Raw genomic sequence first — 26,139 nt, 5'->3', positions numbered from 1 at the left:
TCGGAGATTTATGAACCTTACAGCTTTCGGGAATAAATATTTGAACTCGTAAGATGCTTTTACCTGGTACACCAGATTCAAAGATGGTTGCGAGTCAGTCGAAGATGACCCCCGGTCCGGCCAGCCTTCCAGTTCAAAAACCAATGACAACATTGCGAAAGTTCGCGATTTAATGAGCTCTAACCGTAGATTTACAACTAGGGAGATGCTTGATAAATTGAATTTAAGTTTTTACGCGGTTCAATCAAGTTTAACTGAAGATTCGAATATGCGTCTAGTGTCCGCAAAATTCATTCCAAAATTGTTGTCAGACCAGCAGAAACAAAACCTACTTTAAGTGTCCCAAGAACTGCTTACTCGGACCGAAATTAACCCAGATTTATTAACAGAGTAACCACAGGCGATGGATTATGGTTTTATGTATATGACACAGAAACAAAGACAATCATTGCAGTGGAAAGGTCCAAGTTCTCCACAACTAGAAAAAGCGCGACAAAATAATTCGAATGTGAAGAGCACATTTATAATGATCACATTATTATTATTATTATTATTTTATTATTATTATTATTATTATTATTATTATTAGTAGTAGTAGTAGTAGTAGTAGTAGTAGTAGTAGTAGTAGTAGTAGTAGTAGTAGTAGTAGTAGTAGTAGTAGTAGTAGTAGTAGTAGTAGTAGTAGTAGTAGTAGTAGTAGTAGTAGTAGTAGTAGTAGTAGTAGTAGTAGTAGTAGTAGTAGTAGTAGTAGTAGTAGTAGTAGTAGTAGTAGTAGTAGTAGTAGTAGTAGTAGTAGTAGTAGTAGTAGTAGTAGTAGTAGTAGTAGTAGTAGTAGTAGTAGTAGTAGTAGTAGTAGTAGTAGTAGTAGTAGTAGTAGTAGTAGTAGTAGTAGTAGTAGTAGGAGGAGGAGGAGGAGGAGGAGGAGGAGGAGGAGGAGGAGGACGAGGAGGAGAAGAAGATGGTGGTGGTATACGTGGAACTCAGTTTGATTACTGTTATGTTACATTCACAATTTTTGCTGCTAGGAGCGCTGTGTGAATTGTCTTCAAAATAGCTTTCCTGCAGAAAAAGGCACAATATGTTGTATGGCTTGCAGAAACAAGTCACCAATAACTATGCAGCGAACAGATCATGGAAAGACACAACCTGATGTGAAGGTACTAGCGGACCCAGAAGGATCGTTGGGGAGGGGGGTCGCTTCCTAGAAGATCAGCGGAATTAGTGCAAAACCTCAACATTACTTTTAATTCCGTTTTATCATACCACAAACAATTTTGTATTATTCATGGAACGTGCCCACCATCCACGACGAGCCACATTCATTAATCATGGTGGGTGGTTCTTATAAACAAAGCCTACATCTCACAAGCTGGATTATTATTATTATTATTTTGTTAGTCTGTATAATCCATATCATCAATTAGCTTTGTAGTAAACTGTATGCATGTATAATTTCAATAATCCAATAAAAAGGTATCTTATATGATAAATTGACGAAATAACTGATTTTATATCCCACCAGTTCATGTACTAATGCGAATTTAATAATAGACAAAATGAAAAAATGCACGAGTGACTGGCATGTGATCTGAGTGCCTACGCACCATACTTCAAGTGTGGAAGAATGTATAGTTATTTAGGGAGCACACTGGTTAGCGTAATAGTTAACGTATCGGCACGGCAACTCGAAGACTCCGGTCCGACTCTTGGTCCAATCGTGCATTTTTTCACTCTTTGTATATCACCAAAATAATACTTCGTCAGGGACAATCACCTACCTGTATCCACATCTGACGCATCTATAAGTGTACTTTGTGGCAATGTCATAGTTATGGCAGGTAGTTACAGGTGGAAGATCTGGGTAACGATCTCTTGCTCGCTTCGCCCTGGAAATAAATAAATAAATAGTTGTTAATTGCATTAAATCGGTCGGAAACGCCTTCTTAACTTAAGATTTTGGATTATCGCTCTTACTACTACGTAACAATTCCTATGCTTCTTCCATTTATTTTTATCTCCAATTTTCTTATTGTTTCTTTTCTTTTTTGACCATAGTCAGTTTGTGAAACTTAACCTTTAGACGCCCAACAGCAATTTTAACAAAATCGTAGACTCTCACGTTGGGGGTTCTGGTAACCCCCTTAATTATCACAGTCATGATTCATATGCCATTGGAAAGCTTATAGACCACAGATCCCAACGAGGTAACATTCGTGCAAATCCCACCATATTCGTAGAAGGTATAACCAGGGGCTGAGCTATTGATGTTTGTCGTAAAAATTAATGTAATTTACGTCAAAAAACTGAAACTCGAAAAACTGGCCAAATTTGTCCCCAATATAAGCAAGAAGTACAAATATAGGATATTTCCATGTAGTGGCTTACGTCATTGCTTCACATACCAATTTTTATAAGTGTACTCCAAGGAGGGAATGCCCCCAAAATACTCCTTGAAAAAATACCTTTACTCTCCTTTCCCCGCCGTGGTACCCCCATATACATAAAATGCAAACAGGCAGAAAGTTGCATCCTTCAGGAATACATTGGTACCTAAATCATCTTCCTACCTTAATTAGGGGCTGAGCTATTGAGGTTTAAAGCCGCGACGCAGTAGTTGCGTCAATGGGCGTTTAACCCTTTCCAGATTGTGGGTTTTTGGGGTATTTTTTAGACTTTCAGTCAAGCAGCTACTGCATCGTCACTATTTACTCTAGGATCATGGTTCATACCTCATTCTCTTCAGAATGAAGCTGACTTTCAAATGGTACCACTTGCATGCCCATATCATATACCAGAAGAGGAAACATTGATGTCAAAGGGAAAATTTCGGAAAGAAATTTTTTTTCACACTTTGGGCCCCTCTGGAGCGGCCCTGTGTGAACGTAGAGATCTCAATAAAATCTGATAAATAGTACTTGATAGACTGAATGTGTGTGCCAAATTTCAAGTTTCTATCTTGAATACTAAGGGTGGGAGAAATTTTATCAAGAATCCCCACAATGCCCCAAATTATCGCAAAACACCATGATCTCAGGTAAAAAATTTCCTGAGACATCTTTATTTACCCTAGGACTATAATCCACCAATCATTCTCTTCAGAATAGAACTGCCTTTCAGGCGGTACCATCCACATGTCTCCATCATGTATCTAAGGCGGGAAAATCCCGAAAAAAGGTTTTTTTTTTGGTCTAAATATCCCTTTTTTCAAACCTTTGCCCCTCTGGATACCCCCTTCTTTTAACGCAGAAATCTGAAAAAAAATCTGGTAAATACTACTCGGTGGTCTGAATGTTTGTGCAAAATTTCAATCTTCTACGTGCAAAAATAAGCCCGCCAAAAAATAATGCACATAGGCTTCATAAGAGAAAATATATATTTTAAAATTATGACGTCATCATCTCCTATGTCTGGACGCAGGAAGGTGTGAAACCATACGTAACGTCTTCTACAATGCCCCTGGACTTTAAAAAAACGGACGAAAAAGCTCAAATAGAAGAGTTAAAACGCAATGTACCATGAAACACCCGTATGGTACAAATTGTACCATAGAATCCCCAAAAGGTTAAAAGTTAATGACCACTGGTTCAGCAGGTTTCATGGTTAGCTGACCCAAAGAAACATTGAGTAAGATTGCATACGAGCTTTGCTAGAGCTCTTATAGAGTATCTTCTACAAGACAAAGTTTGAAAGAAATAAGCACTTACCATGCTTTCCATTTAGCTCCGTGTCCCCTTCCCTCATTACTGAGTATCCATGTAGCTGCATGGCACATCTCGTGAATTAAGGTATCCCGAAGACGTCCAGGACTGTCCACCACCTAAAACATAATACGTAATCAATCACAGTTTGAATCGATATACACTTCATGTTTACTTTTCTGCCATGACTAAAATATTTGATTACAACAAAGGAAATTACAATGAGATCAAGATCAATAATCGAGCAAGTTTACTTCTTTAATTAAACATACTTGATATACAGTAGACTCCCGAGTATTCCGCGGAAGGGCAGACCGCATAGGCCGGAGTTCTATGAACTCGTTTCTTTGCGTACTGTATTGATGTCCGTTACACACTGACGAAACAATGAACAAGGAGCAGAACGCTACTCTTTTCCTGTCACAACTTGTATTTTGCACACCACACGTAGGAGGATTGTAGCAGACGCCCGCTTCCAATGTTTTGGCAATGTTGCTAACGCAACGCCTTGCATTCCTCATTTAATTACGATAAAAGAAAACTAGACCGGACAGTATGGAGGCTGAATAGTGGCGAGCCGGAAACTCGGGAGTCTATTGTAGTAGCCTCCTTACAAAGTAACTGTAAACCTACTGAATAAAAAAAATGAACGGAACATTTATAAAAACATTTATTATGCAAGAAATACAAGCTTTTTCAAAATATAATTTTAAAAGTATCTTGGAAATCGATATACTTCTGCCAGTGCTGCCCCTATAACTTATAACAAGTGACGCGGGACATATTTCTTCTACTATTGTTGTGTTTCAAAGCGTAAATGTGTCAGTATCGTAAAAAGAAAGAAAAGAATTATCAATTAGAAAGATTTGTCCACAAATTCAAGTAACCGATGTTATTTAATACTTTTTATTTATTGTAAGCACGTGTATCAATCAATCAAGCGAAGTATGATTCTCAACGAAGTTTATGCATTTCATCAACTTTTAATCCACTCCAAACGACTGTACGGATATTTACGAGGTGCACACCAAACGTATGTGCCGTGTTTTTTTTTCTTAAGTTCCCAACAATAAGGAAATGCAGAAAACTAATCTGTGTATTTCTCAACAAACTTTCCCTCTTTATTGATACACAGCTGCCATCGCTCCGTTCATTTTGTGTAGCATGTGGCATAGTTATCTTTGGAGGTATGTTTCAGATACTGGAAAACAGCACTTCCCAGGGATGATCTACTGGCAAAATGGCGTCCACAAAGAGAATCCTTGAGGTTTGGGAACAACCAGAAGTCATTCGGGGCTAAATCTGGCGAGTATACTGAGTATTGCAGAAGTTCAATACCGTGGTCAGCCAAGAATGAAATTACAAAAATTAGCATGGTGTAGCGGTGCATTGTCCATGTGGAGGATGAAATTGCCATTTGCGGTCGTTTCTCTGTCAATTTTGGAAAAGTTCTGTATCCAAAAGTGTATGAAAATGCCCGTCATTTTATGATCTTTTTGAACAGGGTGGAATAATATCACTCCTTGGGAATAACAAGATAGCGGACAGCCTTCTCATTGGATGATTTTTTTTTTGGGTGGGGGGAGGTGGACTATTTCCACTGCATCGACTTTTTTTTTTTTTTTTTTGAATAATAGAATCTGTGATTCATCCACTGTCATAACACCTTAGAAAGAAATTGCGCTCTTCTCTTCTGGAACGTGTCAAATTTGCAACACTTGATAGAAACATTGCATCTTTTTGATCGTCATCAAGTATTCGTGGAATTCAACGAGAAGACACTCCTTAAGCTTAGTTCGTTTGTGATTATTCGTTCTACTGTTTCCGTTGTTAGCCACAGTGTATCGCAAATCTCCTGTGACACGCCTACTTTCCATGGTAAAATTTTCTACATGGGCAAAGTTAGCGTTCGTTGATGCTGTTTTTGCACGTCTAAACCTCTGTTCATTTTTCACACTTCTTCTTCTTGCTTTGAACTCAACGCACCGACTTCCTAACAGTGTTTTCTTCAAGAGTATTATCACCACACATACCCTCCAATTGGCGATGAATACGGCTGCACAACGTCCAGCTCCAGTGAAGAATTTCCCAATTACCCGTTGCTTTTCTACCGAAAATTTCATGCTCCCGCGCAGTGTCGGAACATATCTTAGTCGTTTAGGCACCGTGACTCAACTGCTCGTATCTAGTAAAAAGAACCTGCAACTGCTTCGAGACGAAGGATGGGGGTTTCCGACGCCGCAGGCGCTTTCCTGAAATGACAAAAAACGACACATACTTTTGGTGAGCACATTGTATTCAACTATTGAAATGTTTTTCTTCTCACATTTGAAACACTTGGTGGAGATCTCTAACAAAAATCCAAATGATTCCTGTTACAGAGTACGTATCAGGATTTACAATCTTCAACGAGAGAAATACAATCGAATTATTTAGTTTTAAGTTCCACGGTTATGCCCTTTAGGCTAATGGAAACCGATGATTAATGGAGGTGAATGATTATGGAAGAGTTGCTGGAATGAGAATGTGGGAGGAAACGGAAGAACCCGGGAAAATCTCACTTAATTTGGAGTAAAACTACAAAAAGAAGAAGATACTGTCGACTTTGGCGGTAATTAGCATTTCAATGTCCAAAATTATAATGATTAGAGCTACAAATTTTACGAACAAAATTTTAGTGAAAAGTATAAACTTTGAAAAAAAAAAAAGTGCCAATTTCAAATGTCAATATTCATACAAACAGTATCAAAATCAATTACATCATATATATAAAAGCATGCAAACTTCCTACAAACTCCAGAACACAATCTTATTGAAGTCACATGCCCAAGAAGTCCAACAAACTATTAACATTTAACATTTCAATTTCTATTTCCGCGAGGCTGCCTTTCCGCTCATTAAGCAAACATTTGCATGTAGAAAAAGAACACTGAACGTAAACAGACACAAGAATGCACACTTTGTAATTTAAAACTTTGTGTCTTGCAACATCCTCAACATCAGAGTTTATGGCTAAGTTCTCCGGATGCCATCTACACTAAATTCTCTAACAGTATTACATATTTTATCTGTCGTTCACTTTGTTTCGGCATACTGAATACTGACTACACAGGATAACGGCACGCACAACACTAGTGTTGAAGTATATTCTGAACTGAAAATTTAACACGGTTTACATTCGAACAGCACTCAACAGTACAGATTAGTCATAGCTGTGATTGGTCAGTTTGACATTGCTACCTCCCATTACTTCCTATTCAATAGCTTTCACTTAAGGAGACTGCACTGTATTGAAAGTAACTGATGCCACACACGTTCAGTGTTTCTCGTTGAATTGTTGATAGAAATAAACTGCGGCAAAGCAGCCAAAAAAGAAATTTGCAAAAGTGCAAAAAGGATATAACCAAAACACGCAAAACAAGCTAATTTTGGCATTGTATTAAGGTGCTATATCTAAAATTTCTAGCTATAATAATGGCATTATGTTCCTGGGAATAGTTTTAATTTAATATATATATCCATCACATGTTACATTCAAAATTAACCAACAGCACGTAAGTTTCATTTTATTTCAACTATGGACATCCAAAAGTGTTAGAGGGATAAGGACGGAGGTGAAACCTATTTTTAGAATGCTGAATCCATGAGAAACGCTTTTTCTCACTGTCTTTGCTTCCATTGGTCAACAGACAAACAAGTTGTTCTATGAGAATTTGCATAGCCTAGTTTGGACTTATACAAGACAAAGTGTAAAAAAAAAAAAAAAAAAAATATATATATATATATATATATATTACTGTTGGGCAGAAAGTGTTTACAAATGTGATACTGGCGGTTACCAAGTAAATGAGAGTTAATCTGTGCAAATAAAGAGTAGAGATGTTATAGATTTATGACAGTTTGGTTGAAGATGGATTATGTTTTAAGATTATAAAGATATAAAGAAGTATTTGTTAAGAGAATGATTTGAAATATAAATGTGAGTTCAAGGAAGATTAGATGTCATAGATTTAGAAGAATGATACGGTGAGGATTAAGAATAAAGGGATATATAAGATATTGAGTTTCTTTAGAATTGTAGAAGGCTGTCTTGGTAGTAGTAACATCTTTTATGATATTACGATTATTTTTGAAACTAACATTGGCACAGTCGGTAACAGGCTTTGAGAGTGTAGGATTAACCAAAGATCTAAGTAACATTATGGCAGCGATTCCAAACTTCCCAACTTTTAATGCTGAAACTGATAAGTTACAGACTTATTTGGATAGATTTGAGCATTTGTGTATTGCGTCGCAGATTCCTGAAGAAAGAAAAGTTTCAACCTTATTTACTGTAATGGGAGCAGAAGCCTATGATCAGTTGTGTAATATATGTTGGCCCATCTCTCCTTCCGAAAAATCATATTCTGAAATTAAGGAAGAGATGAAAAAGTATTATGCCACCAAAGTAAATATAATTTCTGAACGTTATCAGTTTCGCACACTGAAGCAGAAGGCTTATCAAACACTTACTAATTTTGTGTTGGACTTGAAAAGGCAATCATCTTACTGCGGTTTCAACTGCTGTCTTGATGATAATTTGCGAGACCAATTTGTTTTTGGAATTGCAGATGAATCAATTCGCCGAAAGCTGTTAAATACTAAAGAATTAACTTTTCAGAAAGCGACTGAAATTGCGTTGAACATGGAAAGCACGGAACATCAATTGAGATTATACAAGCACAATTCTAACAGTAACATACATGTGGTGCAGTCTTCCAGAAATAGGTTCTCCAAACCAAACAAAGGGAAGGAGTCACATTCCAGTTCCAGTTTTTTGTCATCCCAAACATCACCAAATCGGTGTAGTTATTGTAAATTGCATCATAAAAAAGGAGAGTGTCCTGCATGGGGGAAGCAATGTTTAAAGTGTGGACGAATGAACCATTTCGCATTAGCGTGTCGTTATAATACTTATAAGGCTCAGAAATATGATCAACAGGCTATGATGAGTGAAGACGGACAGAAACAGGAATTGGTAGATAATCACACAGAACAGGAAGAGTTATTAGATTTGGCAAGAATAGTTCATTTAGATACAATATCTTATGGGGTGAATGAGGATCAATCATCTTCGAATAAGACGTCGGAGGATGGAATGTTTGATTTATTATTCACTGATCAGAGAGATAAGCAAAAAACTAGGTATAGGGAAGAAAAGAAGGTGTTGTCGAATCTAAATGAAGCTACCGATCCAGCTTCAGCAGAAGGTGATCTTGCATCGAATTATATTTCCCAGGAAGAAAAGTTTGAGATTATATCAGCCAGGAGTCAATGGGAAGGTAACTTTGAAAACAAATCAACAGGTTCAACTAAGGGAGACAAGCGGGGTTGGACTCATTGGTTTGGTAAACGGAAAAACAGAATGCCAAGGAAGAAGAGCAGTCTTGATAAGGATACTACGTCTCAGGATTCAGCGAAGTTGATGGAATCTATTCGGTATAAATTGGGACGACAAACAGATGAAGTTAGAAGAGGTCTGATAGAGAATCAGAAACACCGAAATACCTCTTTACCGGATCAAGGTCAAGTGAACAATGAACTAATTGTGCGGTTGATAGAGCAGCAAAAGAATATGCAGGCGCAAATTGATTTTCTGATGGCAAAATTGAATGAGAAGCAGAGAAGCCGAAAGTCTGGGAGATGTCATGTAATCGACTCTTATTCTGATTCTTAGATTTGGAATTGTAAAGTGTATGTTTGAGGATTTTCTTTTGTAAAGGGGGGAGAATGTTGGGCAGAAAGTGTTTACAAATGTGATACTGGCGGTTACCAAGTAAATGAGAGTTAATCTGTGCAAATAAAGAGTAGAGATGTTATAGATTTATGACAGTTTGGTTGAAGATGGATTATGTTTTAAGATTATAAAGATATAAAGAAGTATTTGTTAAGAGAATGATTTGAAATATAAATGTGAGTTCAAGGAAGATTAGATGTCATAGATTTAGAAGAATGATACGGTGAGGATTAAGAATAAAGGGATATATAAGATATTGAGTTTCTTTAGAATTGTAGAAGGCTGTCTTGGTAGTAGTAACATCTTTTGTGATATTACGATTATTTTTGAAACTAACAATTACCTGGACTATGTAAATTTTTTCGGGTTTTAATGATTTGTTTTTGATTATCGTAAGTTTCTTTGGGCCAAAAATGTGGAAATATGATTCATATATGAAGATGATAAAGTATTGCCATGATTTACAATAATTTTCTGTTCACTGATAGACAAAGGGATGTCAAGATTTTTTTCATTTTTCTATTCCAGTTGTGATGCTCCCTATTCTGTACACCCAACGATGATTCTTCATGTTCATGACGCACTGCATAATCTTTGTATTTTGGCCCTCCAAGTCGCTGTTTCAAGTCAAGGACTTCAGAAATTTCGAGTTGTTCTAAACTTCAGATTTGAAGATATGGCAATGGCAAAGGTAGTATTTCCCAATGGATGACTCGTTTAGATTATCATGCATTCGGAAAGACAAAAATGATTCGAAGTTGGTATACATTCAATAACAGAATGAGCCAAATACATATACATAAACATATGTTCGACAAAAGGCATTTTCCAAACGTTACCAAATACTAACATTAACTAATTAGAGCAGGTGCCTATATATCAACAGAAGAACTAGAATTTAACAATAATTATACAGCTGAAATGCCCGTTCCTCGCACGGGAATAGGTTTATGGAAAATATTTGAATTACCATCTCCCTTAGGATCTGTATTTCAATGAAAGTGCAATGATAAAAATACAAAAGATACTCTACTTTTGGCATAAGTTTTGAAACATCCTATCCCCACAGAATAAGCCCTGTGACCAAATTGATACGATTAAAAACAGTTTGAGGTGGGTACTAACCATGTATCAAAACATTTCAAACGCGTCAGCTATTTTTCCGACCTCGAAAACTATGAATTTCACACTAATCTGCCATTTTTGACATTAAATTTTTCAACCCTTCTCAACCCCTCAGAAGATGGGGCTCAATTTGGATTTAAACGGTACTGAGAGCGTCACTGTTCATTTCAGCGATACCGAAAGCTATGTATTGCACATTAATTACTAATATCAATCGTTTTGGATTATTTTTACATGTCACCTCTTCCAACTTGCACCCCTTGTGGTATCTTATCAGTAGTATTGGCTGCACTATAGGACACTTTTTGGCCCCTGGGTCCCTGCCTCAGGACCCATGGTCCCTGGCCCGGGGTCAATGACCTAGGGGTACATAGGACCACCCCCTCTAAATTTTGGCAGGGGTACCATGGCCCATCCCCCTAAATTTTGGCAGGGGTACATAGGACCACCCCCCTTAAATTTTGGAAATTGCCAAATCTAAAAATTTGGTATGGTAGGGTAGGATCATAGTATGTACCTCTATCAGTATTGGGGGTCTATGTCGTTCCCTTTCATGGGTAAAAAATTGCCAAAAAGTCAAATTTCGGGGGGTTTTGACCTAATTTATCCCCTTGGATGAGGTGTTATTACCCTATATGGTTATATGGGCGTATACAGGGGTTCATTCCCTTTCATAAGACATGGGTATATTAATGCACCCCTTGAAAAATTTGGGAGGGGTACCTTGGCCCACCCCTTAAATTTTGGAAATTGCCAAATCTAAAAATTTGGTATGGTAGCCTAGGACCACAGTATGTACCTCTATCAGTATTGGGGGTCAATGTCGTTCCCTTTCATGGGTAAAAAATTGCCAAAAATTCACATTTCGGAGGTTTTTGACCTAATTTATCCCCTTGGATGAGGTGTTATTACCCTATATAGTTATATGGGCGTATACAGGGGTCCATTACCTTTCATAAGACATGGGTATATTAATGCACCCATTGAAAAATTTGGGAGGGGTACCTTGGCCCACCCCTTAAATTTTGGAAATTGCCCAATTTAAACATTTGGTATTATAGTATAGGACCCTAATATGTATTATGATAAATTTGGATGGTCCACCTCGTTCCCTTTTAGGGGTACCAAATTGCCAAAATATAAACGTAAGCAATACGTAGTACCACGTGTTTGGTTTTGACCTAATTTATCCCCTTGGATGAGGTCCTATTACCTTATATGTTTATATGAGCGTATACAGGAGTCTATTACCTTTCATAAGACATGGATATATTGGTGCACCCCCGGGAGGGGTACCTTGGCCCACCCCTTCAATTTTAGAAATTGCCTAATTTAAACATTTGGTATAATAGTATAGAGCCCTAGTATGTATCACTATAAATTTGGGTGGTCCACCTTGTTCCCTTTCATGGGTACACAATTGCCAAATTTTAGTACAACCACGTGTTTGGTCTTTTGACCTAATTTATCACCTTTGATGAGGTGTTATTATCCTATATCGTTATATGGGCGTATACAGGGGTTCATTACCTTTCATAAGATATGGGTATATTAATGCACCCCCAGGAGGGGTACCTTGGACCACCCTTTAATTTTAGAAATTGCCCAATTTAAACATTCGGTATAATAGTATAGGACCCTAATATATATTAATGTAATTTCGTTCCCTTTTAGGGGTACAAAATTGCCAAAATATAAATGTAAGCAATACGTTGTACCACGTGTTTCGTTTTTTACCTAATCTATTCCATTGGACGAGGTCCTATTACCTTATACGTTATATGGTCACGTATGGGGATTCATTTCCTATCATAAGACATAGGTACATTTGTGCACCCGGGAGGGGTACTTTGACCCACCCCTTTAATTTTGGAAATTGTCCCTTTTATATGTTTGGTATTATAGTATAGGACCCTAATATAAATTACTATAAATTTTGGTGGTCCACCTCGTTCCCTTTCATGGGTACACAATTGCCAAATTTTAGTACAACCACGTGTTTGGTTTTGGCTCAATTTATCCCCTTGGATGAGGTCCTATTACCTTATATGGTTATATGGTCATGTATATATTGGTCCATTTCCTATTATAAGACATGGGTACATTGATGCACCCTTTAAATTTTTGGAAGGGGTACCATGGCCAACCCCTTAAATTTTGGAAATTTTCCAATTTGAGCATTCGGTATCATAGTACATGCCTCAACATGTATCATGATAAATTTGGGTGGTCCACCTCGTTCCCTTTTAGGGGTACAAAATTGCCAAAAATATAAACGTAAGCAATACGTTGTACCACGTGTTTGGTTTTTGGCCCAATTTCTCCCCTTTGATGAGGTTCTATTACCTTATATGGTTATATGGTCGTGTATATGGGTTCATTTCCTATCATAAGACATGGGTACATTGACGCACCCTTTAAAAATTTGGGAGGGGTATCTTGGCTCATCCACTCGGTTTTAGAAATTTTTTAATATAAGCATTTGGTATCATAGTACAGGACTTCAATATGTACCACTATAAATTTGGATGGTCCACATCGTTCCCTTTCATGGGTAAAGAACTACCAAAAAATCAAATTTCGGAGGTTATTGACACCTATTTAGCACGTTATATGGGTATGTACAGAGGTTTATTACCTTTATATGTTTATGTTCCCTTTTAAATTTTGGAATTATCAAATAACAAAATTCGGTAAACGTTTTCTAGGACCCATTGGTGTTCCTCTTATGACCAAATATTCAAAATTTAAAGCTTATTGACCGGCTTTATTATTGAATAAGTACAGGATTTATTACTTTTTCATAAGACACAGGTGTATTTGTGTACCAATCTTAAATTTTGGGAGGAGGTACATTTCTTATTGTCATATCAATAATTGGTAATTGGATAGTATCTCATTCATTGGGTAAATCATTGTCAAATATGAGTATGATCACGTGATCAGTTATTAACCTATGATGGGATTAGGAGTCCAGAACATTGGTACATTCAAACTTTGTAGGATAATTTGAGAATGCGTCATTGGTTTTGATTATTCCCGCCAAATATAAACGTAAGCAAGACGTTGTACCACGTGATTGTCCTTGATGAGGTAGTGTACAGGGATTCATTTCCTTTGTTGTGGTACTTCTTAAGTTTGAGTACACACACACTTCTAGAAAACAGTTGGTTCTACTCAGGTAAACAATTGACGGACATTATTGACCTTATTGAACATATAATGATATGATTAACTCTAAGACTTAGGTATATCAAGAGAAGTATTCTTTAAATTTGGGAATGGTGATAAACAGAATTTTAACATAAGGTGCGAAATTTGAAACAATACATTGAACTTTAGTCACAGCTCATAGTCTAAGATTATTGGTGGTGATTGATTTGAAATCTGATAGCTAACCTTATTGAATCTTATGACTCATAGACGAAAGGCAATACATGCTACAACAGTTTGAAATTTAATCATAAGGTGATGTAATCTGACACTAGCAAAGTTATTGTTAATGCAATTTGATTGGATGATCACTATCTTTCCTGCAATCTGATTGGTTGATCACTATCTTTCGTGCAATCTGATAGGTTGATGAGTTTTAAATCTTTTTCTGCATTCAGTTTTGTTTTAACATTTAAAAAGTTTTTGAATTTTTTTTGTTTGAAACTTTGGTTTGAAATTTTTCGTTTTTAAAAATTTTTTGTTTGAAAATTTTCAAAATTTTGTTTGGGATTTTTTCGTTTGAAATTTTTGTTTGAAAATTTTTTTCGTTTGAAATTTTTTGTTTGAAAATTTTTGTTCGAAAATTTTGTTTAACATTTTTTTGTTTGAAATTTTTCGTTTCCAAATTTTGTTTGAAATTTTTTGTTTCAAAATTTTGTTTGAAAATTTTTTCGCTTCAAAATTTTGTTTGAATTTTTTTCGTTTCCAAATTTTTTCGTTTCAAAATTTTGTTTCAAAGATTTTTGTTCTAAATTTTTGTTTCAAAGTTTGGTTTGACATTTTTAAAAGTTTGTGCACCCATTAGTAAAGAACCGGAACTGTTTAGAACTAAAACCTCTGGCAACATTGTGGTGCAATAGTACACATCAGAACCTGGGGTTGTACTTGAAATGAAAAAACACAATTCATTGAAATGGATCATTTTATTACACTCCACATACATCCATACCAGATAGTGGTTCTGGATATTGTCGATACAATGTATTTTGAACTTCTTGCACTAGTTTGTCTTTAGCATATAATTTTAATTCCAGTTGAAGTCTTTTAAGGTCTATTGCAATATCAATTGGTGGAAACTCAATGTCCATTTGATCACAAATAAACTGTTTATCAATACAGGTATGCACCCACGAACGATGTTGACAACCATCACAATATCTAGATACATGTTGTACAATATGCATAACACATTTTTCAAAATAGTACTTTTTCAGGAATATACTTGTTTTGTTGCACACTTCCACTGCATGTTTCACACACTGAAATACGCTGATGAATTTGTTCCATTCCGTTTGTGTTAGATACACCATATTGCGAGGGACATGAAATGTACTCTTTTTACGTAACAGCACCATCTTCTCTTCGAGGACTGTACGCAGCACCACTTCATGATTTGAGCCTAATGATTTGACTATGGTCACATTTAGCTCATCATGAAAATAATCGTTCATTTGGTCGATTCGTGAACATATTTGCCATTCTTCACAGGTCAGTTGTACACCAAATTGTTCTGCTTTGCCCAATCGAATCACAGGTTCAAATGTTCTAGCACTGATACCAATCATCACATGTTTTGTTTGAAATATATTTATTGGATAATAGCTTGCGAAGATGAACTCTTTATCGTTAGAAGTACACATCTTTCCTCCTGAAAAGCACTTGCTCAAATGATTTCGTGGGATGACACTGTATTTGCTGGTTTATAGTTATTGCTGACGTCATTGGTAAGGAATGTGCTGACGTTTGAATTCATGATTTCATCACAGTTGCTGACGTCATGCCGACCAACCAAATTCATACAACTACGGCTGACGTCATTGGAAAGAAATGTGCTGACGTTTGAATTCATGATTTCATCACAATTGCTGACGAATCTGGCTTTGTACTAAATTCAAGTTGATGACTTCGACCCAAGAATCCTTTGTAACATAAAGATACAGATCCAGTATTTAAGAAACGCAGCAGTTCTTCTTGTTTTGATGCTTCCATGGGTAAATATCTTGCTGGTAAAATTATATTCTTATCATTTTCAAGCTTCACTACGATTCTTAATCCAAACTTTGTAGGGATCATTTGGCTAGCTAAGATTCTATAAGGTACATTCTGTTGTAAATCAGTAATCTTGGTAAATGATTTCATCACATCACGCGTGTTTAGAAACTGCAGACAAGTAGCCATGATGATGTTATCATGAATACTAACTCGAACGATACTTATATATGATGAAAAACTGATGACGTTGCATTATCATGTTCTGACGTGTACTATTGCACCACAATGTTGCCAGAGGTTTTTGCTCTAAACAGTTCCGGTTCTTTACTAATGAGTGCACAAACTTTTAAAAATGTCAAACCAAACTTTGAAACAAAAATTTAGAACAAAAAATCTTTGAAACAAAATTTTGAAACGAAAAAAAATTCAAACAAAAAATTTCAAACGAAAAAAATTCAAACAAAATTTTGAAGCGAAAAAATTTTCAAACAAAATTTTGAAACAAAAAATTTCAAACAAAAAATTTTAAACAAAATTTTCGAACAAAAATTTTCAAACAAAAAATTTCAAACGAAAAAAATTTCAAACAAAAATTTCAAACGAAAAAATCCCAAACAAAATTTTGAAAATTTTCAAACAAAAAATTTTTAAAACAAAAAATTTCAAACCAAAGTTTCAAACAAAAAAAATTCAAAAACTTTTTAAATGTTAAAACAAAACTGAATGCAGAAAAAGATTTAAAACTCATCAACCTATCAGATTGCACGAAAGATAGTGATCAACCAATCAGATTGCAGGAAAGATAGTGATCATCCAATCAAATTGCATTAACAATAACTTTGCTAGTGTCAGATTACATCACCTTATGATTAAATTTCAAACTGTTGTAGCATGTATTGCCTTTCGTCTATGAGTCATAAGATTCAATAAGGTTAGCTATCAGATTTCAAATCAATCACCACCAATGATCTTAGACTATGAGCTGTGACTAAAGTTCAATGTATTGTTTCAAATTTCACACCTTATGTTAAAATTCTGTTTATCACCATTCCCAAATTTAAAGAATACTTCTCTTGATATACCTAAGTCTTAGAGTTAATCATATCATTATATGTTCAATAAGGTCAATAATGTCCGTCAATTGTTTACCTGAGTAGAACCAACTGTTTTCTAGAAGTGTGTGTGTACTCAAACTTAAGAAGTACCACAACAAAGGAAATGAATCCCTGTACACTACCTCATCAAGGACAATCACGTGGTACAACGTCTTGCTTACGTTTATATTTGGCGGGAATAATCAAAACCAATGACGCATTCTCAAATTATCCTACAAAGTTTGAATGTACCAATGTTCTGGACTCCTAATCCCATCATAGGTTAATAACTGATCACGTGATCATACTCATATTTGACAATGATTTACCCAATGAATGAGATACTATCCAATTACCAATTATTGATATGACAATAAGAAATGTACCTCCTCCCAAAATTTAAGATTGGTACACAAATACACCTGTGTCTTATGAAAAAGTAATAAATCCTGTACTTATTCAATAATAAAGCCGGTCAATAACCTTTAAATTTTGAATATTTGGTCATAAGAGGAACACCAATGGGTCCTAGAAAACGTTTACCGAATTTTGTTATTTGATAATTCCAAAATTTAAAAGGGAACATAAACATATAAAGGTAATAAACCTCTGTACATACCCATATAACGTGCTAAATAGGTGTCAATAACCTCCGAAATTTGATTTTTTGGTAGTTCTTTACCCATGAAAGGGAACGATGTGGACCATCCAAATTTATAGTGGTACATATTGAAGTCCTGTACTATGATACCAAATGCTTATATTAAAAAATTTCTAAAACCGAGTGGATGAGCCAAGATACCCCTCCCAAATTTTTAAAGGGTGCGTCAATGTACCCATGTCTTATGATAGGAAATGAACCCATATACATGACCATATAACCATATAAGGTAATAGAACCTCATCAAAGGGGAGAAATTGGGCCAAAAACCAAACACGTGGTACAACGTATTGCTTACGTTTATATTTTTGGCAATTTTGTACCCCTAAAAGGGAACGAGGTGGACCACCCAAATTTATCATGATACATGTTGAGGCATGTACTATGATACCGAATGCTCAAATTGGAAAATTTCCAAAATTTAAGGGGTTGGCCATGGTACCCCTTCCAAAAATTTAAAGGGTGCATCAATGTACCCATGTCTTATAATAGGAAATGGACCAATATATACATGACCATATAACCATATAAGGTAATAGGACCTCATCCAAGGGGATAAATTGAGCCAAAACCAAACACGTGGTTGTACTAAAATTTGGCAATTGTGTACCCATGAAAGGGAACGAGGTGGACCACCAAAATTTATAGTAATTTATATTAGGGTCCTATACTATAATACCAAACATATAAAAGGGACAATTTCCAAAATTAAAGGGGTGGGTCAAAGTACCCCTCCCGGGTGCACAAATGTACCTATGTCTTATGATAGGAAATGAATCCCCATACGTGACCATATAACGTATAAGGTAATAGGACCTCGTCCAATGGAATAGATTAGGTAAAAAACCAAACACGTGGTACTACGTATTGCTTACGTTTATATTTTGGCAATTTGGTACCCCTAAAAGGGAACGAGGTGGACCATCCAAATTTATCATAATACATATTAGGGTCCTATACTATAATACCAAATGTTTAAATTGGGCAATTTCCAAAATTTAAGGGGTGGGCCAAGGTACCCCTCCCAAATTTTTCAATGGGTGCATTAATATACCCATGTCTTATGAAAGGTAATGGACCCCTGTATACGCCCATATAACTATATAGGGTAATAACACCTCATCCAAGGGGATAAATTAGGTCAAAAACCTCCGAAATGTGAATTTTTGGCAATTTTTTACCCATGAAAGGGAACGACATTGACCCCCAATACTGATAGATGTACATACTGTGGTCCTAGGCTACCATACCAAATTTTTAGATTTGGCAATTTCCAAAATTTAAGGGGTGGGCCAAGGTACCCCTCCCAATTTTTTCAAGGGGTGCATTAATATACCCATGTCTTATGAAAGGGAATGGACCCCTGTATACGCCCATATAACCATATAGGGTAATAACACCTCATCCAAGGGGATAAATTAGGTCAAAAACCCCCGAAATTTGACTTTTTGGCAATTTTTTACCCATGAAAGGGAACGACATAGACCCCCAATACTGATAGAGGTACATACTATGGTCCTACCCTACCATACCAAATTTTTAGATTTGGCAATTTCCAAAATTTAAGGGGGGTGGTCCTATGTACCCCTGCCAAAATTTAGGGGGATGGGCCATGGTACCCCTGCCAAAATTTAGAGGGGGTGGTCCTATGTACCCCTAGGTCATTGACCCCGGGCCAGGGACCATGGGTCCTGAGGCAGGGACCCAGGGGCCAAAAAGTGTCCTATAGTGCAGCCAATACTACTTTATCGCACTGTAATTTTTCCAGTTTGTAAGTATTATGTCTACCAAGATTAGCTGAAATTGCTCCACGCGTTCCACAATTACGCAATATTACAGGGTGGCGCACGAAATGATCCACCATTTGTTTTTCTTTTATCGTTTCAGAGAAACAAGAAATCGCAATGTACACTTTGCAGCAGTAGCAGAACAGTTTGGAGAAACAGTTGAAGATGAAATTGACGCCTAACTCACCCTGCCGCCGCTAGAGGGTTAGTTTTCAAGATGGCTGACAAGAGCAGACTGACCACAGAGCAGCGCTCAACAATCGTGCTTTTGTTCCATGAATCAAAAAGTGTTATTGTTGCTTAAAGACAGTTTTGAGAGAGGTTTAATACCCGATGGGCTCCCTCCAACAAAATCATCCACAGACTGTATGAAAACCTTCAGAGGGAAGGAACAATATTGGAGCCGAAGCGTCCTCGACAGAAGCCTGTGTGTTCGCCTAAAACGACTTATCAAAAAGATAGTCGTAAACCTGGTTCGTTTGCTGAGATAAAAATTCGAAGTGGTAGTATTTCTTTGGCATGAAAATATTAGCTTTGATAATTATGTACCATTAATCTCACCTTTTTAATAAGAAAAGACAACGTCTATAAACGGTGCTAAACTGATTTATTATTTGATATAACTTATAATATCCTTTTCTTAAAACTGTTAAGTACACAAACTCACTGACTAGGTAACCATAAAACATGTCCATAGCAACAACTATCCCATAATAATCACTTACATATATTAAAAACATTCTTCTTTTGTTAATATGAAATGAACATTCTACTAAGTATAGTGCACATGTATGAGTACTTTCTGCCCAAGGTACAGGTAAATATTACTCAAACCAAAGTATTTTGTTATACGCCTCAGAATATTAAAGCTGTTAGAGTTGCAATGCAGAGGAGTCCCGGGAAGAGTCCCGACAAGAAAGGCAGCAGTGCAACTTGGCATATCAAGACGTTCGGTTTAACGAATTCTGAAGAGTGACATCCATTTTTATCCGTACAAGATGACCGTTGTGCAACGACTCACAAATGATCACAAGCAGCAGAGATTTGTGTTCGCGCAATGGGCAGAGGGTAAGCAACGAATCCTTCACAACGTTTGGTTTTCTGATGAGGTGCATTTCCATTTGGGCGGAGTGTCAACGAACAAAATGTACGTTTTTGGGCCAATGAAAATCCACGGTTGATTCATGAAAAACAACACCACGCTCCCAGAATTACAGTGTGGGTTGTAATTTCCAGCCATGGACTGATTGGGCCATTCGTCTTCGAAGAAACAGTAAACAGTGAGCGGTACTTGACTATGCTCGGAATATGCTTCGGAGTATCATTTCGTGCGCCACCCTGTATATGTTCATACACATTCATCCATATGGATATATATAGACCGGCATTGAACTGTAAGTTTCCACCCAGCTGATATACCCGTCCTTGCCTAAAATGGGCTTAAATGTCATGAAGATTGTCACATAGCAGCTTTGCGATCCCGAAATTATGGATTCGACATTAACCCGAGTCATTTTAGACATTTTATTTTTCACTCTTTCTCGATCCCCTTGCCGATGAAGGCTTAAATTGGATTTTTAACGGTATCGGGAGTGCGACTTCCCATCTCAGGACATTGAAAACTACAGATTTGACACTAATATCGGTCATTTTCGATTATTTTTACATTTCACTCCTTCCCGCCCCCTAGGGATGCTAATAGGAACTAAACGTGGACTGGGGGTGCCACTATTCGTCTCAGAGACCCCATAAATTATCGATTCGGTACTAATATAAGTCGCTTATGTTTGCACATCCCTAATTACTACATCCTCCGAAGGATGCTAGGGGTCTTACTCCCACTGGGAACTCAACTGGGAACTGTAACCAATCAATTTCGGAACACCGAAAACTATGGATTCAACGCAATATAGGTCGTTTGATATTATTTTTACATGTCACCATCCCCCCTAGGGTGCTAATGGAGGCTGAACTTCGACGTAAATAGCATCGAGGATGTCATTATTCATCTCAGGAACCACAAAAATTACGAATTCGATACTAACAGTTATTTGCTATCATTTTTCTGACTCCCACTCCCCCTGGGAGTGCAAGAGAGGTCTTATCCCCACCGTAAGCTGAAAAACAGCATCGGAACTGCAACCAATTCACTTAGTGACGCTGAATATTATTAATTCGATATTAATGTCGGCCGTTTCCGATTTCACCTTCCACCCCCGGGTGTTAATGAGACCTCAAATTGAACTTACAACGGTATCGAGTGTGTCACGATTCATTTTAGGCTAAAGGAGACGGTGATGATGAGTAATGAATGAAATGGTGGAATGATGAAAGTGGGGGGAAACGGGAGAATCCCGAGAAAACCCACGCACACGGTGTTTGTCCACCACAAAGTTCACTTGGCGGGGGCCGGGATCGAACCCGGGACCCTAAGCACGAGGTGAACGCTCTACCACTGAGCCACCGCGGCCCACAACGATTCATTTCAGTGACCACGAAAACTACGAATTTTTGAGTAAAATGTCAATTTTTTTTTTGGGATCAATTTTATGTGTCAGCTATTCCCACTCTCTTCCCCAACTGTACTGTCTTCCACACTGTAAGTAGTATGTGTACCAAGTTTGGTTAAAATTGATCTAGGTATTTCGAAGTTATGCTGGAACGCACATACACATATGCATACATTTATACTAGCTGAAATGCCTATTCTTCGTACAGGGAGAATAGTTTTATAGGAAATATTTGAGTCCTCTTCCCCTTAGAATATTTATTTTAATTAAAGTTTAATAAAAAAAAGAAGAAGAAAAAGATACTCTACGTTTGACATAAATATTGAGACCCTATAACCCCACAAAATACATTGTTAATCAAATTGATATTATTAAAAAGTCCAGCTTGAAGTGGGTATTAAGTATAAGCGAGTCAGATGTTTTCCCGATCCCCGAAAACTACGAATTCGACACAAATTTCAGCCATTTTTGATATTTTATTTTTCACTTCTTCTCCCCTCCATCCTTTGCCGATGGGGATGAATTTGGACTTAAACGCTATTGGACGTTATTCATTTCAGCTACCCCAAAAATTATGGACTGCACACTAGTATCAGTCTTTTTTTTTTTCTTTCTTAATTAATTACTTTTACATGTCATTTCTTCCAACCCCAGATTAAAAGTCATATCTACCAAGTTTGGTATTCCAGGGTTACGATGGAATACACATTCAGACACATACATCTAAAAAAAATACATAGGTGTGAGCAACGCCTTTTTCGCTGCGCCTCTAAAATCTCCATCCAGGTGACATGCTCGTTCATGACCAAACTTGGGATTAAGTCTATTGCGATTGTAACCTAATATCCTGTCAAACCCAAACTATGGATTCGACATTACTCTCAGTCATTTGAGACATTTTATTTTAGATCCCTTTTCACCCCATGCTGATGGAGGCTAACTTGGACTTTAACGATATCGGGATTCTAATTATTAATATCAGTGACTTCGAGAACTATGGATTCGACACTAATATCGGTTGTTTTCGATTACTATTACATGTAAACCGCTTCCCACCACCCAGAAACTAATGGGAGTTAAACGTCGGCAATCAACTTAGGAAACCCGAAAACTATGGATTCGATACTAATATCAGTCATTTTTGAATATTTTTTCATGTAATCCGCCTCCCCCCCCCCCCCCTTTCTCGAGGTACTAATGAGGTTGAACTTAAACGGCACCCGAAGTATTGCTATTCATCTCAGGGACACCGAAAACTATGGACTCTACAGTAATATAGTTTTTTTTTTTTTTAATCATTACCTCCCTCCACTCTCCCTAAGCGTGCTAGAGCCTTACCCCTACTGAAATGTCAACTTAAAAAATTTAAGATCATCTGAAATGATATCAATCAACGTAGAAACTCCGAAAGCTATGGATCTGACACTATCAGTCATTTAAAATTATTTTTATATGTCACAATTTCACCCTCCTGAAAAGTGCTAATGGGGCTCAACTTGAACTTAAATGTCATCTTGCATGTCACTTTTTACTTAAGCGACACCGAAAACTATGGATTCGATATTAATATTGGTATTTTTTTTAAATGATTTTTTTATGTTTGCCCTTCCTACTCCTCTCAAGAAGAGCAAAGGGGGTCTTGTCACCACAGAGGGCTAAATTTGGACTTCAACAACATCAGAACTGCAACCAATAAACTTACCAACGCTGAAAACAAATGATTTGACACTAATATCGGTAGACTTCGATATTTTTACATATCATTACTTCAGTCCCGCCTCGGATGCAAACGGGAGCTTAAAACGGACTTAAACGGCATCGGGAGTGTTACTTTTTATCTAAGTGACCCTGAAAACTAGGGATTCGACATTAATATCGGTCGCTTCAGATCATTTTTATGTCTAACCCTCCCCTAGGAGTGCTAGAACGGGTCTTACCCTAACTGGGAGCAGACCATGAACTTTAGAGGGCACCAAAACTGTCACTAATCAACTTAGGGACGTCAAAAACTATGGATTCGACAATAATATCGGTCATTTTCAACCCTGTGCCAAAACTTTCATTTAGTGAACTTCTCTGAAAGTCCCTTGCAACTTTTAGTCGATAAGAAATTGCACGTGCCAATCATCAAAATAAATATACGCCTCGTCCATTGTAAAACACTTTTCACCGAAGAGGCACCTTTCATAGTTTTCGACAGTTGATGCGAAATATCTGAATGTTTTTTGCAAAAGCTTATGGACACACCCTTTGCGTCGCTTTTCCAAACCCGAATCGCATTGAACTGTAGTGGGCACTGTTTTTACTGATGTTTTTGTTAGTTTGCGATACTTTTCTGTGAAGCTGGATTCTCAACGGTGACAAGATATCTGACTTCCCGGATAGTAGCTGATATGCAGCTCGAGGCAAGCCGGGGTTTTGCCTATGTCTACCTCACAAGAAGATACACAATTACCACACCTGTCACGCACTGTCAATTGCTCAAGATACTAACATGGCTGGTAGCTCAGTTCTCTTCCTGCTTGATGGTGCTGTCACTGGTGTGCAAAGTTGTACCACAGATCAGAAACAACCTCTTTAGTGCTGCTGTTTGCGCTATTGAGGCACCAAACACTCGATATCTCACGATCCAACCTTTGCCAAATTCTGATAAATGTTAGTATTTACTCATCACTACGAACTGACTACGTAGCCTTGCCGCTGTGCATTACCGGGTTGTGCACTGCATCTTCATGAAACTCACATGCCAACAAAGTAAACCCCGCTTTTAGAGGGGTGGTCATTAATCAGTGATGGTTAGTGTACATCACGCATAAGTACTTTTTAACTGATAATACACTTGCTTTTATACTCAAAATAAATTTTAACTCAAAACAGAAAAAGTCTACGCTGGCCACTTTTTAGTAGAATAATTAGTGATCAATCAGAGAGGTTTCATTGTACTTGATTGGTTTATATGCTAAGTTCAACATGTAGTAATGACTTACCTTAGTTGATAATTCGATACGTGATACTTTCTGCAGTTCTCCCGACAGATTTTTGACTTTCTTACTGTAGCAGTAGCCAGCAGTTTTCCGTAGTCGAACATTCCAAGTTATACTCATTTTCTCTGGAAGCTGTTTCAATAAAGAAAGAATGAATGAATAGTATGAATTAATGATAGTATGAATGAATGAATAATTTTGAATAGTAAATGTACCAATACATTCAAAATATTAATCAAAGAACTTTCTTTCAACATACTTTGTATGTTTACAAAACTCTATCACCAAGCACATTATTTCATTTCTTGCCGTGCTACGAATGCTAAGACTCTTGTTTCACTGTAACTGAAACATTCAAATTAAATATTAATTTCAACTATGCACTAAACAGGGTTTTCTTGAATAAAAGAGAAGTATCCTCATAGCCAAAAAAAAAAAAAAAAAAATACTAATAACCAATAAATATGGGCTTGATGGAGTAGAGTGCAAAACATTGAATCACTATCTAAAATTGTTAAAGCCTGAGTTTTGAGGCTAAATAACTCTAATGTGACAAATTATTAACATGAAATGCAATATTTAGTTTAAGGTTATTCATTACGTTCAAATAGTTTGTTTCTAAAACGGTAGATGGCGCCACCGTCACCAATGTTAACATATGCAACTAATAAAATTAAAACAATCAAAAATAAAGTGAACAATTCAAAAATTAAGCACAAACGGATATAATCTGGTTAATGGACGTTACAAAATCTAGGGAATGGTACGTGTCGATTTCACTTATTGTTATTAGTTTCATTGTTAGAGGCCACCATTGTTAAGTAAACAATCAGCTTTATCTGCCGTACTTTCTACCAGAAACTGACCAAACTTTACACACCCATTTAAGATTGAAATATCTAGGGAATGGTACGTGTCGATTTCACATATTGTTGTTAGTTTCATTGTTGAAGACCACCATTGTTAAATAAACAATCAACTTTATGTGCCACACTTTCTAAAACAAACTGACCAAACTTGGCACCCCCATCCGATTAGCACAGAGACATCTAGCGAATGGTACCTGTTGATTTCGCATATTGTAGTTAGTTTCATTGTTCGAGGAAACCATTGTTAAACAAACAATTGCTGGATTTTTCCATTGTTAAATAAACAATTAACTTTATCTGCCATACTTTATACTACAAACTAACCAAACTTGGCATACTCATTTACAATTGAGACATCTATGGAACCGTACGTGTCTATTTCACTTATTGTTGTTAGTTTCATTGTTAGAGGACATCATTGTTAAATAAA

The 26,139-nt window shown here is 36.8% G+C and overlaps 1 protein-coding gene across 1 annotated transcript in view; it reads right to left on the bottom strand.

Annotated features, from left to right (window-relative positions):
* The window catches only part of LOC145669688 (uncharacterized), a 104,216-nt gene that overhangs the window by 5,899 nt on the left and 72,178 nt on the right, over positions 1-26,139 (bottom strand). The window contains exons 9-11 of the mRNA XM_081737972.1: positions 24,844-24,972; positions 3,705-3,817; positions 1,779-1,886 (exon numbers count right to left, since the gene is read on the bottom strand). Of these exons, the coding sequence (XP_081594098.1) occupies positions 1,779-1,886; positions 3,705-3,817; positions 24,844-24,972 (350 nt within the window). The remainder of the gene's footprint in view (positions 1-1,778; positions 1,887-3,704; positions 3,818-24,843; positions 24,973-26,139) is intronic.

Source organism: Thermobia domestica, chromosome 14, assembly GCF_964235325.1.
Source record: "Thermobia domestica chromosome 14, izTheDome1.hap1.1, whole genome shotgun sequence".
NCBI lineage: Eukaryota > Metazoa > Arthropoda > Insecta > Zygentoma > Lepismatidae > Thermobia > Thermobia domestica.
The sequence above is the reverse complement of the archived record's forward strand: the minus strand, read 5'-3'. Positions and strand labels throughout refer to the sequence as shown.